The sequence below is a fragment of the Lytechinus variegatus genome, chromosome 14 (assembly GCF_018143015.1).
Source record: "Lytechinus variegatus isolate NC3 chromosome 14, Lvar_3.0, whole genome shotgun sequence".
NCBI lineage: Eukaryota > Metazoa > Echinodermata > Echinoidea > Temnopleuroida > Toxopneustidae > Lytechinus > Lytechinus variegatus.
The window spans coordinates 4710568-4720635 of record NC_054753.1 but is presented as its reverse complement, the minus strand read 5'-3'; the positions used below and the strand labels follow the sequence as shown (position 1 = coordinate 4720635).

The window sequence follows — 10068 nt, the reverse complement described above, 5'->3', positions numbered from 1 at the left end:
TCGACTGGACACATGAAGGGGAGAATAAAAGAGGGCCGGGACGGCCCGCGAAATTATTTTTTCCCATCTTAGTTCTGGAAGCTAATGACTATTCATGACTTGCGTCTTCGAAATTGATTGTCAGTGGTCGTCCACGCACATGCGTACTCTTATTCATATGGGCTTCCAGAACTTCGATGGGAAAAATGATTTTGCGGACGCCAAGACCACACTAGAGAGAGAGAGTGGCAGAGAGGGAGAGAGGGGGAGTAGTAGTAGTAATAGGAGTAGTAGTAGTAGTAGTAGTCATGGTAGTAGTAGTAATAGTAATAGCAGCAGCAGTATAGTAGTAGGCCTAGTAGTAGTAGTCATGGTAGTAGTAGTAGTAGCAGCAGTAGTAGTAGTAGTAGGCCTAGTAGTAGTAGTAGTAGTAGTCATGGTAGTAGTAGTAGTAGTAGTAGTAGTAGTAGTAGTAGTAGTAGTAGTAGTAGTAGTAGTAGTAGTAGTAGTAGTAGTAGTAGTAGTAGTAGTAGTAGTAGTAGTCATGGTGGTAGTAGTAGTAGTAGTAGCAGCAGTAGTAGTAGTAGTATGGGTACCATCTATCATACTCACATGTCTTCAAGGTTGCTAAGACCCTCGAACATCCCTTGACTGAGCCGTGTGATATCATTGTACATCAGAATCCTGGCATGTATGACAGAAAATAATCAAAGTCATGGGGGATACGGTGTCAAATCTTGCGTGTTCATTAAAAAGGTCAAGACCCAGACAAGCATAATGCTGAAAATTTCATCAAAATCGGATGTAAAATAAAAGAAAGTTATGACATTTTAAAGTTTTGCTTATTTTATATGCACAATTTAGTCAAATGCAAATGAGAGAATCGATGATGTCCCTCACGATTTCCTTTGTTTTTTTATTGTTTGAATCGTACAATATTTCATTTTGTAAGATTTGAAAATAAAGACCAACTTGACTGAAACATAAAATGTTAAACAATAGTAATGCCACATGTTCAGGGTAAAATAAATCTTTGTTTCACAGAACAATGAGAAGAAAACTAGAATATTTCATATTTCATATAATGAAATACGAAAGAAATAGTGAGTGTGTGATGTCGTCAGTTTCCTCATTTGCATACCGACCAGGATGTGAATATAACTTGTGAAATTAAGCAAAACTTAAAATTGTCATATTTTTTTATTTTCCATCCGATTTTGATGAAATTTTCAGTGTTGTGCTTATTATTCATCAAATGAGCAATTTTTACTATCCAATGGATGGCACTTATTGAAAAAATGCTCACCTCGAATTACATATACATACAACGGTGTATTATTTCATCCACAAGAAAGAAGAAGAAAAATATTTGCATGGTTATGGAAAATTATTTGAAATAAATTCAACTATAATACACCAAACTACTATCAAACTAGAACTATTTGGCTAAAAGGTCTACCGCTGTACCATATTGACAAAAACAGATCCCATTGATACACTGTAAATGATAAAGATATCGATTGGTGAATATATTAAAGGGGTGGTCCAGGCTGAAAGCATTTATATAGAGTAGAATTCACTGAGCAAAATCGTCAAAATCGGACAACAAATATCAAAGTTATTGAAATCTAAAGTTTAGTAATATTTTTTAAAAACAGTCGTCATGAATATTCATTAGGTGGGCTGATGATGTCACATCTCCACTTATTCTTTTGTATTTTATTATATGAAATTAGGTTTATTCAATTTTTTTCCTCCAAGAACTAGAAAAATTGGATTGACAACTGATTTAGTGCAATAGATATTTATCGCTGCAACTTATTTCATTACAAGGGAGACATATTATTCACACAAGTATGAAATAATGAAAAAATATGATTTTATGTAATAACATAGGAAACCGGAAAGTGGAGATGTGACATCATCAGCTCGCCTACTGAATATTCATTATGACTGTTTTCACAAAATATTGCTAAAATTTAATCTTCAATCACTTTATTATTTGTTATCCAAATTTGATGAAATTTTCAACGTTTTGCTAAGTGAATCCTACTCTGTGTATTCAGACATAAATATTTTCAGCCTGGACCACCCCTTTAAATAAAATCAAATGAACTAAACAAGTAGGGATGGTTTGATGAATTAATAAATCAATGCATAGATAAATGAATTAACAAATGCGTATATATTTCAAACAACCTATTACCAAAGAAAGGTCAGGAAATAATCAAATTGCATACAATAATTCTGTATATCCTTACAGGTACGATTCGTGACCTAGCATCCTGTTCTGAAACGTTATTATCAAATTAAACTGTAATTACGGCCTTCAATAACGCGCCCACAATTATTTACAACACGATTCGCTCACGTAATATCCTACTGCAAAAGGAAGGCAATGCCGGACAATGCTCCCGATCAGCCAACGCTCATCCTTATTGACTTGGTGATTTGGCCGAGAAAGTACTGTCCTAAGGTCACCTCGTCATTGGCGGCGGAAGCCCCAAAATTTAGGAGATTTAGGAGGGGTCCACCTGAAATATTTGATTGGACACAGGGAATAAATTTGACAAGCCCCCCCCCCCCAATAAAAAAAGGGTTATCAACTTACATTTTAGCAGGTGATCGCCAATTTTTTTTTGACAAGCAAAAAAAAAAGATCATCAACTGGGGGGGGGGGGGGTGAATCACTAACATTTCAGGGGGGAGGGGGACGCAGAAAATAAAAGAAAAACCCACTTCCGCCGCCTATGCACCTCGTACGTCAAAGTGAACCGTTGGGGTCTTAATTACAACTGAATCTAAATTTAAAAACAAAGGGGTCTCTTCGGGTCTACAAAGTACAATGTATTCATAAATGTTAGCATGCCCAATTCAGAATTTAATAGATATCATGAGATGGCCTGAATTCTGAACCCAAATTTATCTAAAACCATGGACTAAGTCTGGACTAAAAAAAGCTAAAGGTGTCAAGAATTTGTTTACATTGTAATGCTTCTGATGTTTTCTCCGACCCTTCTCATATCTCATGGTATTTTTTTTTTCATTCAAATGCCAAATGAATGAAAAATTTATAGGGATTGATGTCAAATTTAGCTACCAATAACTAAACCACATTTTTTGGCCATTACTAAGACTTTCCTCCCATTCTACAGATAATGGTGCTATTCCAGATTTCCCTGTGTAATTAAATATCAATATTTTTAAGAGGTTAAAAAAAATAGGACTTACATAATTTTCAGTGATTCGAGACCTCGGAATGCCCCGGGTTCTATCGCCTGAAGTCCATTCATGAAAATGTACCTGGGAAGAGAGGGAAAGAGAGAGGGAGAGATATATGTAAAGAAAAGAGGAGGATGGAGCTTAAAGAGTGTGTGTGAGAGTAAGAGAGAGAGAAGGAGAGATAATATAAAGATAGAAGAGAGTGAGAGAGAAGGGGAGAACGTGAGACAGGGAGAGAGAGGATAGAGTATTGGATGGAGGGGGGGAGCGAAAATGGCCAGAGCATAGTGAAATAATGTACCCTACGAATAATTTTACAATTATACGTCGATATGTATGAAAATTGTGATATAGCACATTTTTTTCATATTAACATGATTATGTTCGTATTGGATTAAACATCGTGTATGTATTCATGAGATAAGATCCAACCAAATTAAACCTTTTCTTATCATAAGCGTGTTGAAAACCTCAACATTATAAATCTTGGTCTCTAATGTCCGTTTAAAGCTTTGCTTAATGTTGGACAATGTGAAATACTGAGATAATATATGCAAATTAAAATTTTACAAAAGTTAACTGACCGTCATTAGTGAAATTTCCGAATTTTTTAGATCAAGCGCCCTTTTCTTGACAATGTGTCATTTTTCTTCATAGATCCATCCAAACACTTATGGTTGTAACTTATATTTTTCAGAGGTGTTAAAAGAACATAACTGAATAATAATTGAATCTTAATTATCTAATACTTACATTTCCTTTAAACGTTTCAGACCTTTAAATGTGTCTGCTTGAAGTTTAGATATCTTATTTTTCATCAGGTCACTGAAAGATAGAAAAATAGAAGAAGTAAACAAAACAAAAACGAACAAACAAGCAAGGGAAAGTGCTCGAAATCGTCTTTTATAAACCCGTGTATTGTATGACACAGTTGGAATAGGGGAGATAATTATGCTAAAATATGCACTGCATAAAGAATCCGCACTATGGGCAGTGTAATGACAGCATAATATCCCCCAGAGAGTAGATATTACACTGTAAAAACAGCGGTGTTAAAACAGACACCAATTTGTGTTAATAGAGGACCACACTCTGAGGTGTTAAAATTACACAGTAGAGATTAAACATAACACCAAAGAGTGTAAATGTAACGACAAAAGGTGTTGTAATAACACATATAGTTGTAAAACTAACACCACCAATTTAACACCGGTGTAAAATAACCGGTGTGGTCTTCTATGTACACCGGTTAACACCACAGTTATATACTCATAGTCATCAGTGTACGCCACCCGATGACCGGGAAATTAGCGTATCTTTAAAAGAGCTCAGAAGTTTTGTTTCGACGTATCAAACTTTATATACAGGCCGTAAATTATCATTATCATTTGTATCATCATGTTCTTTCACTACAACACTTACATGAATACAAGGAACCGAAGTTCAGCGAATGTGCCAGGCTTTATCACCGTAAAAGGAAAAGAACGTATTATCCTGCAAAAAAATAAAAAATAAACACATTAATTTACAATGAAAGTGATAAAATCCATAGCCTATATCCCCGTTTATACGATATACGTGCATAATACCTTTCCCTACCTCGTACATGGAAAAAAATATTAGATATTTTGTATTTTAATCATTCTTAAAAAAAACATTATTACCTCTTTATTTAGCTGTAATATGTCCACAGTCAAAACAATTATTAATCAATATTTTGATGCTAGTATATGCATAATACATGTATACCATAGTGAGCTTTCTCATTCATATTATTCTCAGTTTAGTATGGTTTTATGAAAGATAACATTTTTATTTTCAATGCAACCATGCACGGTAGGTGGCATTCCTTCTTAAACCCTCCGTAAAAATTGTTAAAGGCAGGTCGCGGGCTCAAGACTCACCTCGCCAAAGCTATGAAATGTCATAATATTAGGAAATTATACATTAATGTCTCTCCTTGAGCCCGAGAGTTCAGAATATGGAGAAGACAGCAAGTTCATGAAAATTTCCAAATACACAACTTGTAAAACCCTGAATATTGATGATGGGGGGTACTTTCTTACAGCATGTTCAGGTTGTTGAGTCGAGAGAAATTCAAACTGACCAAGCTGACCAGATCCCCTCCTTCAGTTTCGTTCATTTCTTGTTCACTAGACTTCTCAACCCATCTGAAACAACGAAAATTAAATATTATAATTGCTTGCGATCATACTTACAGTATTTTAGATGAACTTTTGAACATTATAATATCAGATAGAGCATCTTCAAAATAAAATAAATCAACCGGTGATTAGCGTCAACTTCCTACTTTAACCACATGACCTAAATACTATATTTTTACGTTGTACCTCTTATTTTCATCCTTTGTCCTGTCTTATTTGTTTGCTTTGTAATGTAATTCTTTGTATATCAAATGCATTATTTTCTTTAATGCTTTGTTGTACTGATTTGATGTACTGGCTCCATCGAAGGCCAAGAAAAACAATAAATGTAGCTAAAAATGGACAGCTAGACGTAATTCTACTTTACTTCTATACTTTCGATTTGTAATTTTATATGATATATATTTTTTTAATATACGGAGACAAAAACTTCAACAACAGAACGATAATATAAGCTTCTTGGGAGTTTGTATTTTCATGTCTTTTAACCTTGTTTTTTTACCTTGCTGATTTTTTTTTGCATTTATTTCATGTTTGATAAAAAAATTTATTTGGTTGTATATAATATGTATAAACTAATTGCATGCTACAAATACTTTTTAATCATAAAATCATGGAAAACAGATGAATGGAAATCGCTACACTGGGTAAATAAAACAAAAATTGCAAAATATTGATAATTCAAATATATCGCTGCACAAACTGAACCACAATTGAATTAAATTAAATAGCTGCCATGGTTTATCACCAAAGTCATAGCGGTCAGAGGTTGAATTGCGAAATCCTTTACAAAGAAGGATACAAGGCACGGTGTTTTACAATATCAATATTCAATAATCACAATAAAAATCATTCATGAGAATGATAAAAAAAACCATTGAAATATTATTTGTGGTAAGTGGAATTGAATAAAACGGATTGGTAAGGCAAACGTAGGCTTTGATTTAGTAAATGATAATCCTTGATTTTGAATATTATTATCCTTACAACTTTCTCGTATCTTCTGGAATCATATGAGCTTGAACCGCATTCCATATCACCTTTTTACATCGTACCGAGAGAAAATGGCACTCACAATCCAATGGACACGATGTTGCATCTAAAAAGGAAATGGGAAAGGGAACAGAAAACAACTTAACAACAAAAGAACCTTAAACCGAAACCATACAGAGATAACCGCCCACATCCAAAACACCTACACATACACCCTCACATACACGCGCGCACATCCCGCGACCACGCATCGTTTAGCCCTTCCCCCACCTTGTTTCGTATTCGCGCCATAAAAAAGTTAAAATGTAGATACTGCTCAAAACGAACCCTTTGGCAGACACACTAAAATATAAATTGCGGTTGTTTATGTGTGTGTGGATGGGGGTCATTGTTTTTTTGTCATTATCCATGGTCACGCGAATGCTGAAGAAATTGGATGGTTTTGTGAAAAGCTCATGGGTTAACTTCACCTATATCCGTCTCGAGTAAATTATGACGAAATATTCTATGAATCAAAGTTAAGAGAAACACCTGAATGAGACTGAACTCGCAGTAGAATTTCTTTACAATAATGTTTCTATTATCCGTAGAATTTAACGTGATTTTATTATCGTCAGATAGAGAAGTCAACGCTTATAAGTATGACATGTAGTAATAAGAAGAGGGTCACTATTTAAATGAAAGGTTTGTTTTTCCCTGACCAGATATTGATTTCGGGATTGATTTAGAGGGAAAGAAATTTCGGAGAAATTCTAATAATTCCACCACCATTCACTATAGCCTGCCTCCCCCAATAAATCTGTGCATATTAGCTCACTCTTCCGGTCGTGTTGTCTGGATCTTAAAACCGAGCTAAATCAGCCAAGGACTTTAATTTATCAATGGACAGTGACATGTTCCTTGACGTTTTACCAATTGCCCGACTGACCAACATGGGTATTGGTGAAACACTGCGCAACCGAATTGGCTTGAGGCACGCCCGAATTTATTAGGGATATGACCAGAATAATAACTGATTCACCAGCGAAATCGTCCATACATTGGCAGCTGGTGCCTAGTGGGTATATTGGTCTTTGTTTTACAGAATGAATGTCCATAGGTCATGCCAGAATAACTGTAGCCTGTTGTCATGGTAGTTTGGGAACTGTCAGTGACAATTATTGCATCATCATTAATTTCAGGATTACCTTCATGTAGTAAAATGCCAGGTTTAGTCAGTCAGCAGATTAAAGCAAAATACGTCGGTGGGGTGGCGAACTAAACTTAAGGATATCCGTTGGTGTTGGTATTGGTGTTTGGTAAAACTTGTATCAGCCACAGCACCTTGTGTGAAATTAGGATTCTTGCTAGGAATCACAAACAATTCACGGTGTTAGATAATCAATACTATTAATGTCATTATTTCCCCTTTTATATTACAGCTTAAAAATAAAACTACAAAAAGTTTGTATTGAATTTATTCAAGTATCATATATTGTCAGAGTTTCGCACGATCAACACCACAAACGACACACAATTCCCAACACGGGTGATAGAATTCACAATGTCCGATGTTCAACCTATAATGATGTCGATGATATCATCTCAAATTTGGTGCGCAGTCATTCAAGTAAATGAAATATAAGCGAATCACTATCGCGGTCGCCATGGCTGTAATTGAATAAACGAATTGGAAATTCACATGATTTTGTTCATATCATTATTATCACAGAACAGAAAAGCAATGTCTGATTCGGAAAGAGTAACATATGCTGGTTTGGCGGTACTTGCATAATTTATTATCCACGTTATAACTAATTTGGCATACAATCAATTAAATATTTAAAAAGTTCACGATACCAGTCCAGGGATAAACTTTGTCCAATTACTTTAAATTAAATTTATTCGATATAATAAGCATATTACAGGGGATGAAAGCTAGTATAAATTACTCTATTCATGGAGATTCGAGGTGAATTTATTACAGAAATAATGCATTAAAACGGCGTTTATACCACATTGATTAAGCCATTACACACGGACATAGTGTTACCTATAATTATAAAAACAATATGTACATACTGGGGTAATGTGGTTTGTTCAGTCCACAGTGTCAAATAGTCAAACCATCTTCGAACGCTAAAATTTCAGTATTTTCAATGCATATCTTGCATGGTCAAAGAATATTGGCTATGGTAACACACTGAGAACATATTGTCGTCCATTGTGGCTTGGTTACCGTGACCTCGTTCTGATATGAACTGCGAAGATGCACTTCATAGTCCCTCAGTGGTGGCATTAAAACGTGTTTTTATCATTCAAAATGTGACTAAGCTTTCAAATAAAAAAGGGGTTAAATACAAAACATAGACGCGACTCATACTATGTCTGGAGAAACACTTCCTAAAAATATCATCGATATCAAACCCTAAAATTAATACAGTCCTAATCTATTTTGGCAGCAAAATGTTTGGATGAGCCGTAATATTGTTTTAAAGCATGTACGATAAGCCAGGAGTAAATCGATTAAGGTCACTGGAGAGGAGGATGGGAGTGAGGGGGATGGAATTGGGCGGTGATGAACCACAAAAATAATCGCATAAATTATTATAACATAATTATATGCAATTCCCAAAGCAAAATTTTAAGTGCAATACTGGATCCCCTATCATGCCTATATGGGAATTGAGAAATTTTGTTTCCTCGGGACATATCGTTCTTTCATCACATTCATTGCGTTGTCTTTACTCTCTTATGAACAACTACACCAAGTTCACTTACTGCAAGCAACCTCATCGTCCCCTGATGGGCAGTCCGGAAACCCGTCACAAATGGCTGGCGGGTCGACGCATGATGACGGATGAGCGGGACAGACCCGCGGCTCACCCCGGCACGGGCGGGAGTAATCCACACCTGAGGGTAGAGACATCATTCAACATGGGCATTATAAGTGTGTAATGGCGGAGATGGAGTTTCCTAACAAATTGGTACAGTTGTGAATGTTAAATGATTTTTACAAACACAATGTCGTTTTAACAATAACAAATTTCCACTCATCGCACCTAAAATGGTGAATAAGCCTACTGGTGCTTCGGATCATACATCAACCCTGGAAATGCTGAGAACTTTTAGAACAGCATAATGCCTAGCAAAATGCATCAAACATGATAAGGATCTCATCGATATTTCAATCGGATAAAGATCCAAAATCAGATATCTTTATCTCGATGATTTCGGATTAATTTCAGTTTTTGTCAAACTCAATATAATTATTTCATATCTACCGTTGATTACAATAGAGCATAAGTGTCGAAAACAACCGCCACTGAATAAACGTTAGATTTAAGACAACGCAGTACTCATATGAGCATGAATGAATTAAATCCTGAATTGGATATAAATGAAAAAAAAAAGATATTTTGTCCTACATAACTTTAATTTCATAGACTCTATTGTCCATCTACTACTGATTGGAGAGATATAGTTTCGAGATCGGCTGTTCATTTATAAACTTGAACTTTAACATGAGGTTTAAGGTAATCTTCTAGATCGAATGCCTTACAAAAGGACATATCACCGTCGTTATATCTATCATCGTAATAGCTCGTTATCATTGCCTTTAGTCATCATCTTCATTGTTATAATCAGAATCATCAAAATTATTTACATTATCTTCATTTATATCTTCATCACTTAAATCTTCATCATCATCATAATCATCATCGGAGGA

The 10068-nt window shown here is 35.2% G+C and overlaps 1 protein-coding gene across 1 annotated transcript in view; it reads right to left on the bottom strand.

Annotated features, from left to right (window-relative positions):
* Window positions 1-587: 587 nt before the first annotated feature.
* LOC121427228 (reticulon-4 receptor-like 2) overlaps window positions 588-10068 on the bottom strand; it is a 10411-nt gene continuing 930 nt past the window's right edge. The window contains exons 2-8 of the mRNA XM_041623529.1: window positions 9120-9251; window positions 6354-6465; window positions 5268-5372; window positions 4624-4695; window positions 3955-4026; window positions 3211-3282; window positions 588-663 (exon numbers count right to left, since the gene is read on the bottom strand). Coding sequence (XP_041479463.1) covers window positions 588-663; window positions 3211-3282; window positions 3955-4026; window positions 4624-4695; window positions 5268-5372; window positions 6354-6465; window positions 9120-9251 — 641 coding nt within the window. The remainder of the gene's footprint in view (window positions 664-3210; window positions 3283-3954; window positions 4027-4623; window positions 4696-5267; window positions 5373-6353; window positions 6466-9119; window positions 9252-10068) is intronic.